At 53.6% G+C, this 20,655-nt stretch overlaps 3 protein-coding genes across 3 annotated transcripts; 2 read left to right on the top strand and 1 right to left on the bottom strand.

Moving 5' to 3' along the window:
- The first annotated feature begins 1,652 nt into the window (after positions 1-1,652).
- MONBRDRAFT_33249 (uncharacterized protein) lies at positions 1,653-4,027 on the top strand. The gene is made up of 7 exons (XM_001747462.1): positions 1,653-1,906; positions 2,050-2,172; positions 2,564-2,649; positions 2,797-2,918; positions 3,027-3,124; positions 3,228-3,473; positions 3,663-4,027. Exons 1-7 carry the CDS (start codon positions 1,826-1,828, stop codon positions 3,699-3,701), a joined length of 795 nt encoding a protein of 264 aa, XP_001747514.1. The 5' UTR covers positions 1,653-1,825; the 3' UTR covers positions 3,702-4,027.
- A 1,501-nt stretch (positions 4,028-5,528) lies between these two features.
- On the top strand, positions 5,529-10,465 carry MONBRDRAFT_27123 (uncharacterized protein; the record flags this gene model as incomplete). Its single annotated transcript, XM_001747463.1, has 11 exons — positions 5,529-6,398; positions 6,508-6,661; positions 6,840-6,925; positions 7,073-7,960; positions 8,063-8,255; positions 8,419-8,607; positions 8,755-8,843; positions 8,980-9,120; positions 9,252-9,877; positions 9,916-10,015; positions 10,304-10,465. 11 exons carry the CDS (start codon positions 5,529-5,531, stop codon positions 10,463-10,465), a joined length of 3,498 nt encoding a protein of 1,165 aa, XP_001747515.1.
- A 14-nt stretch (positions 10,466-10,479) lies between these two features.
- Positions 10,480-20,475, bottom strand: MONBRDRAFT_37875 (uncharacterized protein; the record flags this gene model as incomplete). The annotated part of the gene is made up of 20 exons (XM_001747556.1): positions 10,480-10,872; positions 10,975-11,270; positions 11,398-11,842; positions 11,944-12,069; positions 12,202-12,393; positions 12,484-12,675; positions 12,787-12,901; positions 13,036-13,178; positions 14,382-14,557; positions 14,966-15,506; positions 15,583-15,711; positions 16,469-16,570; positions 17,834-17,914; positions 18,934-19,026; positions 19,136-19,231; positions 19,343-19,495; positions 19,757-19,834; positions 19,957-20,088; positions 20,229-20,299; positions 20,433-20,475. The coding sequence occupies 20 exons, from the start codon at positions 20,473-20,475 to the stop codon at positions 10,858-10,860; spliced, it is 3,219 nt and encodes a 1,072-aa protein (XP_001747608.1). The 3' UTR covers positions 10,480-10,857.
- Between the last annotated feature and the right edge of the window lie 180 nt (positions 20,476-20,655).

Here is a 20,655-nt window from a genome sequence, read left to right on the forward strand (position 1 = left end):
CAAGGTACCGGCAACTTTAACAAGCGCTCAAAAGAGGAAGGAGAAGCAATAGGGTGCTTCCTGAGTGACATGACTCCCACCGACATGGGAACGGGGGATAAACTTTTCGGTTCGAGTCGCATCACTGCTCATGCCGTGTTGGCACACCTTTCCAGGCACAAGCGACGTCTATCTGCGATCAGACGTACCGGGTGGCGTCCATAATGGCGAAACGGCGCCCCCCCTCAGTCAGAGGGCAGTCCATGTCCGCCAACCCACGTCGATCTACGGGGGCGCATGGGCAGCGCGTGCAACGCGCTCAACCAACTCGCACCAACTCCGCTGCGCTGATTGATCTACCACCATCGAATCCCTTCTCAACCTCGCCGAGAGTCAGCCCATCACCGACGCCCAGCATACCTGCAGCCCCGGCCTCGCCCGCCAGTAGCATCGGTGCGATCTGCAAAATTTGCCTATTCAGCTGGTGGTTTTTGCTGTGCATTGCGCGGGCGTCACTTCATTCGTGTGATGGACATGTGGCAACTAGCAGGCGAATCCCTTGGACCTCGCCAGGCGGTAGAGCCACTTGCAGCGACGGAGATTTGTGACGACACGGGTCTCCCCCTGGCGTCAGGCTCGGGCCCTCGACTCTCTTCCGCCACCTCGACACACTCCGTCAATTCTGCGGGCAGTGCTAAGAGCGGCGGGCCAGATAAATCGCCTGTGCAACGGTGTGTTCTGAGACACGCCAAATCAAGATACTTTCACCGCTGGATCCAAGCCACGGCTGCCCGAATCTCACTCACGCATCTTCTCCATTTATGGAATTGGTCTACTTCGGAAACGAATCATCTGTGTTTGCGCAGGCGCAAGGGCTTTTTCACTCGTCAATCCACGCGGTCCATGCGCTCTTCGGGTAGCGAGAGCACCGGCACGGTATCACGACGACGCTTCTTGCGAAGTGGACGCCAGCGGGCCAATACGCGCGTCAGTGAGCCTTGATGACTTGGGGGCTGCCTTTCGCATCTGTCATGAGGGTTCTCCTTCTATTCTCACTCTCGTGCTACCTCCACCCCGGGAACATGCAGGGGGACGACCTTGATCTGCTTCGCGCAGAGCCCGTCGTGCCCAGCTTTGAACTGATGTTAGGATACACCTGCTTTGTTTGCGATGCCACCTATCCTCAGCCTGTCATGGTCTGTCATGAATGCGGCAGTCAGGTAAGCTTGCGTCTGTCTGTCTGTCTGTCTGTCTGTCTGTCTGCCTGTCTGTCTGCCTGTCTGTCTGTCTGTTTCTCTATTTTTTTTTTTTCATGGCTTCGCAATTTGCGGCTGGCTGGCATGAGCATGCTTGTTGAGGCGTGCTTTTGGGCGTACTTTGGTCGGTTGTATTTCCCCGCCTCGCTTGCGTCGCGATGCTCTCATTGACCTGGTCTGCCCCTCAAGATTATGGACGTCCTGGCCTTGGAGCCCGCAGTCGCTTAAGGGCCACCCAAGAGCCAAGAGCCAGAAAACGTCTGACATTTGGCTGACGATCATTTTTTTTACCATCTTGTTGAAAAGGTCTTTTTTGTATAGTTTTGAGAGCGAATAATAGAGTTTAAATGGTTGAAGCTTCCATTCTTCTTGGCAACGTCGTTCCCGTCCGTTCGCTGCATCATTTTCGCCTTGCCGATCAATCCCTCTTCTCAAGCTCGCTGGCATCCAGCTCTGGACCGCGCTTCAAGGCTTCAGCTTGACATTCATTCCGTTGCGTCTTCCGTCCTTTTTTTGCCGAGTCTGGCCTGCTTTGCTGCTATTGAGGTGTTCCTTTGCACGACGCATCTGCACTCTACGCTGCCGGCGCCATGATTCCGCCCCAGCAAACCCTGGTCAAGTACGACAACCCGGTGCTGATCAGCAAGTCGACTGACAAGAAGGCCTCACGGGTACGAGAGCAATCTGCGTGTCGTTCTTCTCCAGCTGCTTGGCTCTCCGCTACTTGTTGAGCTTGTTGCCCGTCCAAGAAAGTCGCCATGGAAAACCGATGCGAAACCTTGACGGGTATTCTCATGAATGCATGGGGCCACAGGTGAAGGGGTCGCGCCGCAATGTCTCGTCTCCTTCCAAGGCGGCAACTTTGACACCTGGCGCTCCTGTTCCTCAGCCCCCACGGGCCCAGAAATTGCCACCTGTTGAAAAGAAGGCGTCTCCGGTACGTAAGCACCTCGAGATATTGTGTTTTGTCACTCTTTTGCTTTCAAGCCTCTTCTCTTGGGAACATGCCGGGAAGAGTTTGGTCATGGTGCGGATGTACTCGAGCGGTGACAATTGCAGCGCCTGCAGCCACATGCCTAGCGCCAATGCTGTGTGCTTTTGCTTTTATCTTTGGCTTCTTTTTCTTTTTTTCCTCGTGTTTGCCCGTTTATTTGATCGAAACATGCTTTTTTTTTCGACTGGGGGTTGCTCGTTTCAAGTGTCTTCAAAAGCTTGCCATTTGTCTCTTTTGGGTGGCAGTGGGAGTTTTATTACAGGGCACGCACTGAATGAACTCATTTCTTTGATTGACGATATTGGTTGTCATGTTGTGTTTTTTTTTTTTTTAGCAAACGGAGGAGATCCTGAACGCTATCTTGCCTCCCCGCGAGTTCTCCGAGCAAGGGCAGCTCTGGGTGCAGTCTGTTTCTGCTGGGTAAGCTTTCTGTTCCTTACTGACCTGCTGCAAAGGGCAAAGCGTTTTCTAGTCTGCTCGTTACTCGCCTCCTTATTTCTCGACAATGGCTTTGGGAGGTGTGTATATTTCTCATACGTAACCTGAATGGCACTTGGCACGAAACAGGCCTGCTACCCGTATTGATGTTATCAACTTACAAGAGCAGCTGGATGGCAAGTTGCAGCAACGCCAAGCGCGCGAGACTGGCATTTGTCCCGTGCGTCGTGAGCTCTATTCCCAAGTATTTGGTAAGTTGGAATCTTCTTCATGTGCTATCATGGCGGCCCAATTGCCTGGACGATGCCTGTGGTGCCACGGGCAGCTTTTCTAAAGTTGGTGCCATTGTTGAAACATAGATGAGCTTATCCGTCAGGTGACAGTGGAATGTGCTGAGCGCGGTCTCCTCTTGCTGCGTGTGCGCGATGAGCTGCGCATGACGCTTGCTGCGTATCAGGTTTGTGCTGGAAGCCATGATCCTTGGAAGTTCTGCACAGAGTAGTCACCTAGGGGCGGGTTTGCAATAACCATGGCGTGGTTGTACCCGGTGGCAATGGTAGACATTGTACGAAAGCAGCGTGGCCTTTGGTATGCGCAAGGCACTGCAGGCTGAGGCGGGCAAGGGTGATATGGCGGGCGAGATTGACCAGTTGAAGCAAGAAAACGCCGATTTGCAGGCCGAGGTGATGAAGCTCAAGGCCAAGTGCGAGGAGATTGAGCAGCGCGAGAAGGAGCGCCGTGCCACAGAGCAACGTCAACACGAGGAAGAACTCCAGTTCCTCAAGCGCACAAATCAACAGCTCAAGGTGCGTTGTGACGAGTATCGCTGGTCAAGCCACCGTGGGAGGCATGTGCAACAGTGGGGAAGGTCGTCGGCACTTTGTAGTTGGGCTTGGCATGCTCGGTTTGGGGGAGTGATGCGCACCATTCCCACATCACGTTGCTCGAGTTTGCGTTTGCTAATTTGCCGACTGCAACCTTTCGTTTTTGCGTAGACGCAACTGGAGAGCATACTCGCGCCTCCCAAGAAGTAAAACTGTCGCCATGCGATTTTCTCTGTTGGCGAAGACAAGCGTGCTTGGATCACAGAAATACGGACACGTGCTTTTCCCCTTGATGTCATGGACTCAAGAAGGTCTTGTCCTATTGCGTAGTGGGGCGCGGTCGTGCGTCTTCTGGTTTCCGGTTGCTTCATTTGTTTTAATCAAACTGTGCCAACGTCGGCGAAAGCTGCTGTTAATGGCCCTTTGCCGTGTGTTCGTGTGTGTATGTGGGTCGTGTGCGTATGTCTATGTTCTCCTTGGTCGTCGTGCGGCCACCTGGATGTTGTGCTGGCCCCAATTCAGTCAAGTTTACAGTCATCAATTTTTTGTTCCCAGTATCAAGTGTGTGTTGTCGTTCTGGTTGGACGACAGGTCGATAAGGGCATTTGGATCAAAAGTTTTGCGTTATTGGGGTGAACGGCTTTGCAGCTGCCGTTGAGCCCGATTGCCAGGGACAAAGGTTGTTTGCATCACGCGTGCCTGGGCATGGGTGCACTGCGAGATGTGTTCAGATGTGATGGAAGGATCTGATGGCAATTCTTCCAAGTCTGGCAAGGGTGCTGTGAACACCTACGAAATGACGGCAGGCATGTGCGAGGCACGTTGACGTGAAAAACTCTTCGTCCAACACTCATTGGAATTAAGGTTGGGGCGATCAGACGAAACGGGTTGGCAGCCGCCATGAACAATCTACTTGCGCACTCCTCTCTCCCATAATCACATGCACTCCTTTTTTGGGAGCCGTGCATTCACACACGTGCGGTGATGGGCTCGTGGCGAACACATCTGTTCCGGCGTTCCATTCAGATGCGTTTTGATAGGCCGCGGTCGGCACCATGGCTGCACACGGATAAGCAGACCAGCAGACGCATTCGGACACAGACACTCACTCCCACTCAGGGCGAGCACACCTTCTTCAAGTGCGCACTCATCTTGTTAATTTTTTTTCTCTCTCTCTGAACTTTCGCTCCGAGACGTTTCATCAGAACCCCGTTTGTGATCATGGCGTTGGCTTGATGTCGTTGGGGTTTCTTTCAACCCATGTACGAGGCATTGAGCTGCATTTTCTATTGAAGTGAAGACGTTGGATTCAACATCTTCTTGATACTTTGCTTCATTTTCGTCCGCCTTGACACTTATCCAGAGTGGACACAAAAGCATGACGCTCAAAGTAGGTATATGTCACTCATGACATTTCGATACCACGCCAGCTTGATGCGCACCCCGTCAAAGTATGGGGCCATGGGGCCATGATGATGTGCCTTGCCTCAACCATCACATCCTATTTACCCTTGAAGGGCCTTTCTTCCTTTTCTCTCTTATTCTTTTCTCTGGAACCAGAGCGGACGCGTCAGGGTGTCGCGCATGTGCCCGCTCTGTCTCTCTCTCACTTTTCCCTCTCTCTCTCTCTGTGCGTGCACAAAAGGGGTGTGCGGATCAAACCAGTCGGTCTGGCAGGGCGTCACGGCACACTTGACAGCCACGGCGTGCCCTGCTGCCAGCTGCTGCATTTTTGGACGTTTGGACTTGAAATATTGCATGTAGTTTTTTTGTTTTGTTTTTTGGTTTGATGGCGCGTTTGAGGGAGCATTGACCCCCGCCCCCCCCTTCCCCCCCTCTCCTTCTGCTTGGGTCACAGCAGCGGTTGGCCGTTGGCGTGCGGCGGCAGCGGCGAGTCTGGGTTGTCGTTCGTTGTCGGCGCTTGGTACACCAAGTGGGGTGCGCTCTTTTTCGCGCCGGACCCAGGCTATCGACCAGACCTGTCGCTGACGTCCTTGGTGGGCAAAGTGCGGGGGTGCCTCTCGACCATTAACAAACATGGGGCACCAAGCAAGGATATCGGCAGCGCTCACCCTTGCAGTACTCCTGTGCACGCTGCTCGGTCACTGCGCCCAAGCATGCACCATCCCGGCACCAGAGTACACAAGCAATGGCACCCACCTGCTAGTCACGTTCAACTTGACTGCCTGCCTATCAGATTCGCACGGCCACGACCTGCTCGAACATGAACACTTCCATCTCACCCTCCAGCCCACCGTCAACACGCTTTACGGCCTCCCCCCAACCGCCACCATCCCCTCGGTCTCTGGTTTGGCGCGAACTTTGGAAGACGTCACGATCATTGCCCTCCTTCTGGCCACTAATGTCTCGTCTCCCGTCAGCCGCTCACAGATGAATCACACCGTTACCTTCGCCGCCGCCTACTGCACGGCGACTTTTTCCTTCTATTGTCTCGCCCCGCAGCAGTACTACTCATGGTTTCTCACCGTTGACGACGACGAAATCTTGGTCACCAGTCCAGCCGACATTCAAATTCCCGAGGCTTTGGAGTTTGACGGTGACATCTATGTCCAAGAGCTCACCAGCACCTCTGCCAACCTCATTGTTCATGCCCACACTGACGTGGCCATGACTGCAGAGGTCCTGGTCTGGTTTAGCCAGGCTGGAAACAGCCTCTCCCCTTACAACAGCGTGCAAATGTCCTATGGCGCTGTCGTCAACTCGTCCATCCACTCTCTGAACACGAGCAGCGGCCATGCCTACCAAGTGTCCATTCAAAATCTGGTGCCCTTCACGCACTATCGGGTGCAGATATTCCTCTTGCTCACCAACCTGGGTACATATCGGTCCGTGAACCAGAATATCACCACCCGCGCAGCATTGGGCTCGGACCAGCAGCGGCTGACGGTATGTTTTTCGCAGACACCTGTCCTGCATACACCAAACCTCCTCTCTCATTCTCTCATGCCCCTCCTTACTTCTTTGCGACCTCCCACTTTGTCGTCGTGCCTGGCAGTTCTCGTCCATCGAGGTGTCTGCGACGAATGCCATCATTGCCTTGCAGCCTCCCAGTCCAGACACCGGTGTCATTCATGCCATTGAGCTGGCGGTGCTTCGAGAAGATACGAATGTTACCACCACTCTGGTCTACTTGAATGGTGTCAGCACAAGTACGGTCCGCACTTGTTGGCCCCACTCCTCGAGCCCGGCGTGCGAATGTGTCGCGAAGCGAGCAAAAGGCCCCACCCGCGCTTCTTTATCGTGGAGAAGCGTCATCGCGACATGCGCACGCCACGGTGCTGTGCATGACTGACTCGCCCTGGCTCTCCTTTTCTTCAATCATGACAGGTTTGAGTTTTGACAGAAACCATGTTGAGGCCCGCTTCATGATTGAAGTCTCCGATCTAGCTCCATACTCCAATTACTCCTTGCGCGTATGTCGCTTCATTCGTATCATTCTTCGTTTGTCCTTGTTTCATCTTTTGCTGGCGTGGCTTCAAACATCATTCAGGCCTCTCCGTCTTTCAGCCCTCGTCATCCTCATGTGATTTATTGTCTGTTTTTTCGGTTCATCACTGTAGGCTCGTTTCGTCTTGGATGGTGCCATATCGCGCTCCATCGTGGATCAAGTACCTCCCGAGCTTGGCGAGCTACTGGAGACTCGAAATCGTCGCGCAGATCTTAGTGAACTTTTGGACAGCCAGATTGCCTACAACTACACCGGGCTGAGCCCTGAAACCCCGGCACTCCTCTCTGCTTGGACCGACCTGGTCCAGCTTCAGACTGCAGTTGCCATCCCCAGCGCCGTGCAACTGTCTCGAGTCTACACAGAGGAGGTGACAGCCTTGATTCAGCTACGTTGGGATGCAGTGCCCATCACAGCGCCGGGTAATATGATTCTTATCCTGCACTACTACAACCGAGAAAATCTCGACACTTCGGTCCGCGAGCAAAGGCCGTATCCTTTGGATCATCAGATCATCCTCAACGAACGCGACTTTTACAAGCTGGGTGTTCGTGAGATTGCCGTCTCTGTCGCCAACATAGTGGGCGAATCAGAAGTCTCAAATCATGTTGCTTTTATTGCCACGGGCCATGACAGCATCTGGACCCCCTATCTCATGGCCGTGGTCATCCTCGTGCCCATCGTGGTGGTCGTCCTTGTGTTCGTGGCTGTCTGGTATCATCGACGACGCGTGCTGGAAGAACAAATTGTCTCTTTTCCACCCCCCGATAAGTGGGAGCTGAATGCCGGTGAGCTCATTCTTGGACGACAGCTGGGCAAAGGTGAATTCGGCATTGTGCATCATGCCACCTACCTTGACGACGTCATGGCTGTCAAGGAGCTCCGTCCTGGCGCCACATCCAGCCAGGCACGCAGCTTCATTGAAGAGGCTCTCATTATGAAACAACTGACCGAGAGTGGAGGTCACATGAACGTTATGCCCTTGATTGGTGTGACGATGCAGGTGAGCCATGGGAATTGGTCGCCCTCTCTACCCGTTGATCAAGACTGTTGATCTGGCTTCTCTTCTCTTGGCTTCATAACATATTCTGCTCCACCGACATAGGCCATGCCCTTGCGCATCGTTGTGCCATACATGCAAAGCGGCAGCCTCTCCGAAAACCTGCGCACATCGCACTTGATCAATCCCGAATTTTTTGATCTGCGACAAAGACTGTACTTTGCGATGGATATAGCTCTGGGCATGGAATTCCTGGCAGAACAACAAGTTGTGCATCGCGATCTGGCCACGCGCAATGGTGAGTGCGCACCTGCCAAGATGAGGTGTTGTCCATGAGCAAACAAACTTTGAGACTCGTTTGAGGAAACATCTGTCCAGTTTGCAAGGCATGATGTGGTCCAAAGATTGATCAATCCCGCTTGCTCAACATGTGCGTGCTTTCCTATTCCTTGTCTGCTTAGTGCTGTTGACGGAGAATTGGGTTGGCGTCGTCGCCGACTTTGGCTTGGCGCGCGAGGTAAAAAGCTTTTCCCGTAGTAACCGACAACAAAGCACGGGGTACTATCGCAAGACTGGTGAGGTGATTGCGGCCGTGCGCTGGATGCCTCCTGAAGTCTTCACCTCGGGCGTTTTTGAAGAACTTTCCGACGGTGAGTTTGGCTGGCTTGTGTGCCCAAGAAAGAATATGGCATTGGAGAGACACCGCTTGCTAGCAGAGACCATACGCTGGCAGTGTGCTTTATTTGTCTGATCTATTCTCGAGAGCTCACAGGCATGTTGTTGCATGTCTCTTGTAGTCTGGGCTTTCGGCGTGACGGTATGGGAAATCTTCTCGTGGGCCGCGCTACCTTATGAAGAGCTCAACCATGACAACGTCATTTCAGAGGTGCGTGCTGCTGCTGCTGCTGCTGCTGCTGCTTTTTTTTTTTTTTTCCCGAACGTCCTGGGAAAAGTCCAAACACAGTGCCAAGCTGATTCACACACTCTGTTTTTTTTTTTTTTTTTTTTTTTTCCCTTGAAAGGTTCTCAAGGGTGTCCGTCTGAAGCAACCAGAGGAGATGCCCACAATCATCTTCATGCTCTTGCAACGTTGTTGGAACCCGGAGCGACCCCGGTTCAGCACAATTGCCAGCTTTCTTCGAAAAGCCATGATCAAGTTTCAGGTTTGTTGGCTCGGGGCAAATGGGGGGAGTTTGAGGTCATTTTCCTGATGCTTGCTTTGTGGTGTTTGACCATGTTTCTGCATGTCATCTTCAATATTTTCACTTGGATCTGAACGCACTGTGGTGCACAGATGCCTTATCTAGAAGGCATGGAACGTGTGCACCCGGAGGAGCGGTTGGAATCAGCAGACATGGAAACTCGAAAAGCCTCGCACACCAAGGATCCCCTGGAGCATCGCCAGATTTCAGAAGCCTCCGCTCAGCTCCTCTCCACCTTAATGCCGGAGCTGCCTGCTCATGAAATGGCCATGATGCAGCTCCTGGATCACCCGAACGACCATGGTCTTTTGGCATACGGCGCCCCAGCTGCGAGTGTGCCTCTGAGCAAGAATGAGCTTTGTGACAATTGTGCTCGCAAAGCCAGTATGCACGAACGAGAGATCTTGACCAGCATGCTGGCTGCTGATGCTCGGTTGCCTTTGGCATTGGCCGAGTCCCTTCCGGCTACGGAGTTGCCGCCCAGGGTGGTGGACAGCCTACGCAAAGCACAGCGAGAGGCACGCGAGGAGCGACTGGCCATGGCCAGCCGTGGGCCAAGTCCTTTTGGCCGCCGGCAATCCAGCACGGCAAAGCGGCCGTCGTCTCCAGGCCATTTTGCGTTTGAGCATGCTGAGGCTTCGCGTTCTCACCAGGATCAAGATGACAGCGAGGAAGAGGAGGACTTTGTGATGGAAATGGATCACGCTTCCACCACCCCGTCAACTCCTGCCATCATCTTTACCGATGCTGGGTCAGCACCGGTCCAGCAGCACAGCCTCGCCTACGCGACTGCCCGGGCACTTGTGCCGGATTCGGTGGCATCGAGCGCACAGTCGTCACCTCGTTCTTCTACTGTGTACGACTCCACCGCCGGCGTAGCGCATAGCAAGTCATCTGAAGTTGCGCGAGCTGGTCTAGCAAGCACAACGCGGCAACATCAATTGCGCACAGCGCTTGGGTTGCCCACGTCATCCTCCATTGTGTAAAGCGAACGCTCCACGTTTTGTTTTTGATATCGGATTTGTCACTTGCACAAGTGTGGATTTTTTTCTCTTAGATTTGATTGACTCACACATCCCATTGTGAGTCGAAAGGTTTGACTCTACTGCCCTGTGAATAATATTGCTTTGCTCGCCCGTAATAGGGGGCGTCGTTAGGATTTTACAAGATTCAATTGGACATGAATATGCTATTGCTTTTCGGTCGGGAAGGGGAGCTTTGTGGTCATTTCTTAGCTCATACTTCAGACAGTCTGCCGGTGGGCATTGTTCAAACTTTGACGGATCACGGGCGAAAAGGATCGTGACCAGAGTGTTTTGATGGATTTGTGGGATTGAATTGGGCCTGCTGCAGCAAGCAAGCTGCTGATGGCTTGGCCAGAAGTAACCACGAGCCAAGGAAAGAGTAAAAATCGTGATGCAAGCGACGAAAGCCTGAGGGCTCCAAAGTCAAAGTGGAATTTTTGCCAAAGGCCAGCAGCAAACACAGGACAGGCTCCAGCTAGCTGCACGATGCGTACTGGACCACATGCTCTCATGGGCTATGCGACGCGGCACGGCCGCCTAAGCTAAGAAGAGAAAAGATTTGATTGCCGAAACATGTAGGAGAGACAAGCCAAGCGTGGCGGTCGGATGTGTGCCAGCTTCAGTGGTCCTAAGATCACCTGGCAAACACCGCGATCAACATATAGGCGCGGGCTTACTCTTCGTATGCCTGTTGGAAGTTTGATAGAGAGATACGACAAGCAAAATAAATATGAGTGGCCTGAAGATGCTGGATAATGGGTTGGTACACGATAAGAACAAAGGTGCTGACCTTGAAGCGCATGCGAACGCCGTTTTCGGACCGAAGCACAATTTGAGACATGGGCTGGGGCTCATAGTCTTTTTCGGCTGAGGGCAGGATGACCACCTTGCGGAGGATTTGACACATGGCCAGACGGATCTCATTGAGGGCAAGATTTTGGCCGATGCAGTTGCGACGACCGATGGAGAAGGGCAGGAAGCTGTACGAATCGTGCTTGACACCCGTTTCAAAACGCTCAGGCTTAAACTTGGTGGGCTCCTCCCACAAAGTGGGGTTGTAGTGCAGAGCCAGGATGCCGACGGCAGCTGTGGGTGGGTGGCAACGTCAAATCAAGGTCAGCAAAGAGTCATTGTTCAAGGGATGAAAGAACGAAAGTAGGAAAGCATTATCAATGCATCCAAAAAAGCAGTTGGCCCATGTGCCAGTACATACCCGTTGTGCCAGGCTGGAGTACAGTCGAGCCAACGTTCACCGGCTTGGTGAGCTTGCGCGCAACACCAGGAATGGGTGGGTACATGCGCAGAGCCTCCTTGATGCAGCAGGTAAGATAGGGAATCTTCTTCTGAACATCCTCATAAGTTGGGGCTTCATCACCAAAGGCATCAAAAATCTCCTTGCGGCATTTCTCCTGTGCCTCCGGGTTGACGGAGAGCAGGTAGGAGAGCCAGGAAAGACACGAGGAAGTGGTGTCATGGCCAGCAAAGAGGAAGGTATCACACTGGTGGCGAATGGCCTCCTTGCTGAGTCGTTGTCCGTTCTCATCCTGGGTAGTGAGGAGGATATCCAAAAAGTCGAGGAGAGTACGTCCTCCGGGGCGAGTACGGCCAATGTCATCTAGAGTGAGACCCTCAATCTCCTTTGCGCGCTTGTCAATGAGCTACAGTGGCAAGGGCACACATGCATCAATGGGTGAGCCGGTGTCGAGTGTACAATCTGCCCAAAAAAAGGTGGTCTTTGGGGTGGTAAGCGAGGGCGCACGTTGTCAGCATGGTCGTGAACGTAGTCCAGCAGCTCCTGGAATTCCTTGCCTTCCTTGCTGCGGTAGTAGACGCCGTCAAACATCATCTTGGGGTTAATGGCGCGTGCAATAATGCTCTCGGCAATCTGCGAATGATTCATCAGGTCGAGAATTAAGTGTAAGGGGAATCCGGGGAAAGAAAAAACACAGAGGAGAGAGAGGAGAGAGAGGGAGACAGGAAGAGGCTCTGGGCGAGTTCGGAGGCATGCTAGACAGACCTGGCCGATGCTGACGGCGTATTTGTCTTCAGGGTTGCGTTGCGGATCACCCTCGTGGCTAAAGGCGGCGCGGCAGATGACGTCAAGGGTCAAGAGGGCGTAGTCGCTGAAAACATCATAGTCCTCTTCGGGCTTGGTCTTGGCGTGGTTAAGAAACTTTTCAATGATGATGGATGACGCATCAACGATCACCTGCATTGGTGCACGACACCATAGAAGAGGTAAGCAAGGTATTTTACCTAGCGGTCGAACAGAAGGGGATCGGCAGCAACTAGGACATACGGGGGCGTAATGGTGGAGGATGTGCAGGTGGAAGGCCGGTGTCAAAAGACGGCGCATGTTTTTCCAGCGTTCACCTTCCAGCGTCAAAAGGCTGTGCTCTCCAAGCCAGGGTTGAATGTAACGATACAGCATGGGGGCCTTGGGGGGCTCGTCCTCCAAGATGGCTCGGACAGCTTGAGGGTGGTTCAAAACCTGCACGCAAAAAAGAGCAAGCGTCAGTTCTGCGATGTCTTCTTTTTGCTTTCCCCTGGCTAGGAGCTGGGGCACGGCACAGTTTCAAATGATGCAAATCCCAACTCTTACGCAAACAGCCTGGACCGGGCCGAGCCAGAAGCGGAAGCCACTGGTGGGGTTCTCAGCGCTCAGGCGCTTGATCAGCTTGACATGTTCCACAGGGGTAGGGTGGGCATACAAAGTTCTAACAAAAGGGGGGGCGGCGATGACGGACAGCGGCAAGCAACACACCAGACGGCAATGCCGAGTGTGAGTGAGGGGCTTGGCCAGAGATGTATGAGTTGGAATTGCTACGCAGCTGGGTGGTCAGCACCTTACCCGAGAGGAAATTTGAACTTTGGTCCAGGCAGCTTCTCAATGGCGCGAATGCTGATCACCGTCTTGACGATCCAGCGCACGAGGATGATGGCCAGGGCAGTCCAAATGGCAGTGGTTGCGTATTCCAACATGATGGCGGGTACCTAGAGAGGCACACAGATCACTTGAGGGCTGATGCCGAGCACGCGGGAGAAGAACCAGCAAAGGCTCATCTGCTGGGTGGGGGCTGTGTGGAGGAGAAGCACGCGGAATCGACGACGCAACTCTCACCTGCTTCAATCCCCTGACTCAAAGTCTGGCCAGGCAACGTCTGCCTGTCGTTGAGCGCGACGGTGGCGCCACGAAAAACAAGCTCAGGTTGATCCGTCTCTTCCAAGCAAACGCAGAAACAAGCAGCAGCAGCAGAAGAAGAAAAAAGAAGAAAAAAAAAATGCAAAAAGAGTACATGCGCGTGTATCTGGGCTCCCCCCCTCACGTACCACACACGAATATCCCACTTCAATGGGGTTCTCGTTATAAATCCTATACATGAAGTAAGGGGCTAGTTTGGAGCACGCGGGCAAAAGAAATCACACACTTCTCATCTCTCTCTCTCTCTCTCTCTCTCTCTCTCTCTCTCTCTCTCTCTCTCTCTCTCTCTCTCTCTCTCTTTAGTGGAACGTGTGCAACACAACACAACACAACACTCCAAAAGCATCTTGGGCTGGTTGAGTTCTGCTGGGTTGTTGATCATCATCACTGGCTTGGTTGCTTAAGGTTGGGAAACACGACGATCACCACCAGGCCATACTCACCACTGATTAACATGACATAAAAACCATCAGCCGCTGCCGTTTCTCGGGCTTTGGGGTCTCTCCAAAGGCAGCATAAGACGTTTAGAGGCGTTTCATCCTCCAGTCCACACACACGCACGCACGATAATTGGTTTTTCGTTTGCTCCTTCCATTTTGTGGGTTTGATGACATAAAGTTTTTGTGCCCTGAGCTTCTTCAACTGTATCCGGATGTATGTACAAGTACATCGGATGTATGTGTGTGTGTGGCTTGATTTTCTGATTGAGCGTCTAACCCCCCTTGGTTGATCATCAATCTCATCATAAGGTTAATTAAATTTTATTAATACAAGGCGGGGCGGACATCAGAGCAGAATACAGAGCTTGGACTTGACGTTGCAGGACGCTTCAGACTTGCTTGGCCGAACCTCCATCTCTTCAAACGTCAAGACAATCGGAGGATGGACTAGCAATTCCAGACGCTACTCGAGAGGCGAGGCAGGAACGGGCACGAATCAGAAAGGAGCTCCCAAAATCCGGTCACTTCAAGCAAGGGGTAATAAAAGGGACGTACCTCGGTCGGGCTTTCGTCGCCTGTTTCCGACAATGTTGGCGAGGGCCGGCCAGTGCGCCCCATGGCTTCGATTGCCAGCATTTTCTTCACCGTGGCCCGGGCTGGCTCAGCCTTGCCCAGGCGCTGGGTTTTGCGGAATGATTGTCGCCACGCCAGCGACGGACCGGGAACACCAGCTACATTGCACCAAACACGGACATTCAACACATGGGCTCGACCACACAACTGCACACTACACGGCGTCCAAACCTTTCTTCTTGGCTGGCAGTGCCCGCTTTTCGTCCAGCGCTCTCGTACCTTCAATCGAGAGGTGGAGTTGCACAAGGCGGCCAGAGGCACAGGCCACAATGGCACCGGCGTTGGGGTGCCAATCCACACTGAACAGGGCCGAGTCCAACTGAAATGAGGCTGGATTGCCACCGTCCCCTAAACTCGTGCAGGCCACTGCTCACGCAGAGCACACGGATGTATCCCACGCCCCAACATGGGCATCAGTGTAGGCCAGAAGAAAGACAAAGCAGAAGAAAAAACTTCCTTTTGGTTCGGAAACGCACAGGCCCACGCGCGAGAGCCGGGCGACATACCTGTAAAATCATCCGAGCCAGAGAGCAGATATTCATCCCCGAGGGCAAAAGAAAGACAAGTGACATAGCGATGATGACGTGGAAATTCATATAAGCACGTCCAGCCGCCAGTTTCAAATATCCGAATGGAGCTGTCTTCGGCGGCTGTTGCAAGCAGATAGCCCGATGCCGAAAAAAGCACTTCGTTGACGGGCGATCGGTCCCCAATCTCCAACCGTCGGCTCTCTGTGAGGGTCAGTAGGGACCAAACGCGTGCCGTGCCATCGGCACCCCCGCTGGCCACCAAGGCACCATCCAGATGAAAGTCTACGCTCAGGACACGGCCCTCGTGCCCCAAGAAGCAGTGTTGTTGCTGGCCCGTCATGGCATCCCACACGCGCACGGTGGGATCCTCTTCAAAGGCACACGACACAATCAAGCCTCCCGTTCGCGCCCAGTCCACCGATTCCACCCAATCCAAGTGACCTTGCAAGACGCGCCGTGGTTCCGCAGAGTCAAGCCCAAATACTCGCAGCAGGCCATCCCCGCACGCTGTTACCAACTATCCAAGGTGCCGTCCAGAATACCAAGCGCAAGGACGTCGTGAGAGGAACATTGAAGTACAAGTTCTCACAGACCTGCTCGTCAAGTGAGTGGCAACAGCCAATCCAAGTTGTAACCGTCTTGTTACCATCGGGCGCCCGCACCTCATCATCATGCGGAGACCATGCCACGGCCGTAACCCACTCCGTATGGTCGCGGTATGTCTGTGTCAAAGAGAGACGGATCAATGCTTGCATGACTGGCAGCAAGCCAAATTCGGATGGGCAAGGCTGGGCAAGTCCAAACCTGAATACGATGTCCCGTAGCAGTCTCCCACACGCGTACTGTGCAGTCGTCACTGGCTGATGCAAAATGTTTGCCTGAATGACTAATTCTGTAAGCGTGGCACACAGAGGTTGAGCTGCGACTGCCGACCCAAAGGGAGTGGAGGGGACGCAAAGGTCGTGATACCAGCAGGACCCAAGGATGTGGTGTGTGAGACGGCAAATAAGCAAGATGAGTGCGTACCTCACACAGCGGCATGATTCATCGTGGCCCTCAGCTGACATGGATTCGAAACGGCCCGGACGATTAGACATGGGCACCGGCCACACGCGTGCCTAGACGCCGCACAAAGCCCGAAACGTCGGCATGCAAAGTTGAGACCACTCAGCTTTGACCTCTGCTAACGGCGCACTGGCGAGCAAAAAGGTTCCCTGCGCCAAGTCACGAGGAAATGTTCTATGTTTTGATACCGTTGTGTCTGAGGATGTAGAGATCACGCTGTTGCCATCCACAGCAAAGGCCAGGTCTGTGATGGCACCTAGGTGTCCATCGAGAGTGCCAAAGCAACGCAATTCCCCACGACCCAGACGCCAAAACTGCACGCAAAATTGGCAGCAATCAGCGTGTGCGGGGCCCGTTCGACCTGTTCACTTCAGGCAACATGCTGCAAGCATGAGGACAATGCGAGCACCAGACCTTGATCTTTCGGTCCTTCTCAAAGCCTCCAGAAGCAAGCAAGCGATGGCCTTTGCCTGCCCAGGTCAGCGCCGTCACCCAGTCATCATGCGCCGCAACTTTCTATAAAGTAGGCAGTCAACCCAAGCTGAATGGTGGGCGGGCGTAGACGGGTGCGCGACTAAGCATGGACACTTGGGGTGCGCGACTAAGCATGGACACTTGACGTACGGCCAGTACTTTGCCGTTGAGGTCAAGAATGATGAGGGTGCCATCGTCTTGGCCAACGGCCAGACTATGACCGCGGCCATCCCAGGCCAGGCGCATCGCGCCAGCCGGGAGCTGCGTCAGCGTGGTGCGGGTTTCTAAAGCCACATACGGCACGTGCATGCAAAATAGACAGCCCCAGTGGGGAGTGAGATGCCTTTCATCTTCTTCTCATCCGACCAAGCCTGGCCTCGCAACGCCTTCGGGCTCACAACACGATGGAAAAAGCATACTTTGTGTAACATTGACAATCTCAAGTGTGCCATCTTGTAGCGCAATAACAAGGGCACTTCGGGTCTATCAGCAGGTGACGGCATGAGCCCAAGGAACGACGAGTGGGTCACGCGCACGAAATCGCACACCAGACTTGGAAAAAAAGAAAGAAAGAAAGAAAGAAAAAAAGAAAAAAAGCAAGCAAGCAGCGGGCTGTGACATACTGTCGGTGACCAAGCCAGGTCATTAATGGCACTGCTACAGGTGAATCCATAGTGGACACTGTACTGGCCAAGCTTATCCAAAGTCCAGGTTGAAAAGCGGCCATCCAAAGATCCTGAAGCTAGATAGTGACCGCGTGCATCCCAACAAACACAGCGTACGCGGTCGTCCGTGTCGTCAGGCGAGCGGAGTTGAGCTAGCGTTGAGCCCGTTCGCAAGTTCCAAATAAGAAGACCAGCACCCCCAGCTGCCACAGCCAGTCGCTCGTTGTCTGATGAAAGCGACATCTGCCTCACGACCATTTGCGCAATTGGGGCAACGGCGTGAGATTATCAATCCTAGAGAAAAAAAAATCATCCACAGCGGACCAAAAAGCTCAAATGAGCCTCTGATCCATAAATGGTAGGGACGCACCCCATCTATTGGACTGCCTCCACTAATCTCCTCAAATACGTTGTTGGCTTTTCCTGACTCGGCGTTGTAGACAATAACCTTGGATACAGACATGCAAGAGCGGGGAGAAGACTGCATGAGATATGATCTTGACGTTTGCAAGCCATGTGGGTGGTGCGTGCGGGGTGTCGCAGTGCCATTGGTACGTCGAGGGTGGAGATTGCGCGGCAGCAACAGGGCCAGAAAGCAGCAGCAACGAAAAGGATATCAGCACAGCCATCCTACACATACCGTGCCATCATTTCCGCCGGTCACGATGCTTTCGGCATTGACGTGGAGGCAGTTCACCCAATCATCATGACCATCTAGCAGCTACGTATGTGGAAGCAGGGCACGGTAGACAGCACAGAAACCCGTGAGCAGTGCTAGCTGAATTGTAAGAAGACATGAGGGTGTCAACGTCTAGGCGTGGTCTACGGCTGGGTTGCAGGCAAAGGATACCATCTGCCAGGGCCGATCGTCCAGGCTCTCGAGGCGGGCAGCCATGAGAGCGATGTGAGGCTGCTTGGTCTGTGTGGTTAGAGACGGAGAGTCCACTCTATTGTTGCTTTGCACTGCAGAAATGGGAAAGGCTGGTGCCACAGCTCACGGCAGCGCAGCGAGTAGGAGGCTGACACCCGACTGACGGCTGGCTTTCGCGTACGCTCACTTCTCGTTGAGCCAAAGCGCGCTGTGCTCTGCGTCGACACGCCCGCGCTTTCCAGCTACCGGGCCATCAATTCCTACGATCGAGGCCGAATCAAGCATCGGCGGCCGGGGGGCAAGAAAAGGAGCTCTCGCCTCAGAGACCGGCCAAGCGCGCGGCGTCTTCCATGAAGACCCGGGGGGAGGAAAGGACCAATGAAGCTGGCGTCGTATCCAAGGAAAGGTCAGAAAAACAACTCACATACATCATCCAAAAGAAAAGAGAGATAACAGTCATCCTTTCTGGTTTGTCAGACAATTACGTTTGCTGCGAAGGATTTCGTCTGTGATGTGAAGGTACATTTGTTGGAGGGAGGGTAGGGGCTTGGGTGGTGCTTGGTTGTGAGGACGTGCGTTCGTTGCTCTGGATAGTGTAGGTAGTGTAGGATCCAGGCTGACTGTCAGTTTGATCACGATGAAAAGCGACAAGCGTGGTCAATTGTGTGGGGGAGGGGCATTAAAAATGCCTTAATGCGCAAATTGGATGCCGCTGTTCAGCACGAGACGAAGAGCCTGGCCAGCGACAGTCAACAGAAGTTAAATAAAGAGAGAGAGAGAGAGAGAAAAGAAAGCAGAACAGGGTGAGCGAAAAGTCAGTGCTCTCGATGGCTCAACATGCGAGGGGCCGCCGAGGTAAGTAGACTGACCGGGGCGGGCTTCCAGCCAGGCAGGCGCTGAACAAAGTCGAGCCAGCGGATGACGTTGTGAAAGCGGCAGATGGCAGCGTAAATGGAACCACTCTGTCACAATAGCGAGGGCAGAACTAGGTGAAGGCCGAGGCTGCTCTTTGGCCAGCAACGATAAGTCGCAGGCATACACTGTCATCCAAACCAAGAACGGGCCACGCACCACGACACGGGACAGCTCATGCCAGACGGCGAAATCGGCCACGGTGGGCTCGTTGCCCAAAAGCCAGCAGCCCTGGGCCAGTTGAGCATCCAGGCGCTGCATAGGTACACCCGATAGGAGTAGGTGTCAGTGTACAGGAGCCACACCAATCTCAAGAAACAAGCTGAATGCGCAATGGCGGTTTGTGGTGGCTGCAGAAACGCATACCTGGAAGGCGGAGATGGTGCGCTCGGCAAATCCGGGCGTGACATGAACCAGCTCGTTGGCTGCAAAATTGCACCATTGTACCACCTGCGCTCTCCAAGCATGGAAAACAGCGTGCTCGGTGTGAATAAGTACAAAACTGGTGGGTGCGCATGTCTGGCCCAAGGTTGGTGAGACTAAAGAGAAAGGCCGACCTCGGCACGTTGCTCCGCAGTTCGGCCCAGGAAGGGATGGCTTGGCGCAGCTGCTGCCAAGCTTGGCAGGAAACCCTCAACGGAGGCTGACTATAAACGGCAGCAGAAGAGCAGTTAAGATGCCACGGTCCTTTCAACTCCATGGTGTATCGAGGCTGGACCTCAAGAGCATGCGTCTACCGGTGTATCGAGGCCGGACCTCAAGAGAATGCGTTTATCTTACCTTGAAGGCAAAGCCGGGACCAGTGACGATGGAGCCCTCGAGACGAAGCACGTTGGTCAGCAGGTCCACAAAATGGGCCTGACGTTGATGGAAGCATATGCAACCCCAATTTGGGGAAAGAGGCGTGAGAACAGCAAGGCGCTATTGGCCGCAGCACATGAATCACGCGACAAAGCGAAAGACAGCTTGGCACCACTTACCGCGGGCACTGTGATGGTGCCGTTGACCTTGACAGGCTCGAGAGGCGTGGTTGCTAGGCGGGGCACCTCAGTCGGCTTGGCAGGAGCATCAGCAGCCACTGCAGGGGGCGCACCGCTCATGTATCGGCGGATCTATTCAAGACCCCCGATTTGTAATTTAACTTTCAAGTTTACAAGTTGGAAAGAAGAAGGTTGCTTCTCCAAGCACCTAATCAACGCGATTTGATGCCCACCCCCTCCTCCCCGCTTGCCAGTAGACCAGCAGACCGCACCTGCTCTTCGGGATCGTTGAAAGCCACGGGCTGGATCGAGGCGGAAGTCTTGGCGGTAGCCCCAGCTTCACCTGTCATGGAATGATGGATGATGATTTGCGCAGAAGCCAAACAATGGTCAGAAGAAAGCTGACCTTTGAGCAAGCGCCCACAGATCTTTCCTCTTGTTGAATCTCCCTTTGCCGGCGATTGCGAACTACTCACGCTGAGCCATGAAGCGCGCCAATTGCTCTTCGACAGACGGCATGATGAACGATGATCTGAGGCCGCAAAAAGAAAAAACCGATCAGCACGAGGTGTTTGCCATCCCGAAAACCATCCAAGGTCGACTAGATTCCATTCCTGCGTAGCCCCAGATCTACGCCACCATCAATCCGACCTCCCCATACCCTCTGTGCCTCCGTCCCATCATCAACGACGAGTCGAG

The sequence above is a fragment of the Monosiga brevicollis genome, genomic scaffold, assembly GCF_000002865.3.
Source record: "Monosiga brevicollis MX1 MONBRscaffold_17 genomic scaffold, whole genome shotgun sequence".
Taxonomy (NCBI): Eukaryota; class Choanoflagellata; order Craspedida; family Salpingoecidae; genus Monosiga; species Monosiga brevicollis.

Coding starts and splice junctions, on each gene's coding strand:
- MONBRDRAFT_33249 (XM_001747462.1), top strand. CDS start 1,826: ATGATTCCGCCCCAGCAAACCCTGGTCAAGTACGACAACCCGGTGCTG. Junction 2,919..3,026: donor GCTCTATTCCCAAGTATTTG/GTAAGTTGGAAT, acceptor GTTGAAACATAG/ATGAGCTTATCCGTCAGGTG. Junction 3,474..3,662: donor GCACAAATCAACAGCTCAAG/GTGCGTTGTGAC, acceptor GTTTTTGCGTAG/ACGCAACTGGAGAGCATACT.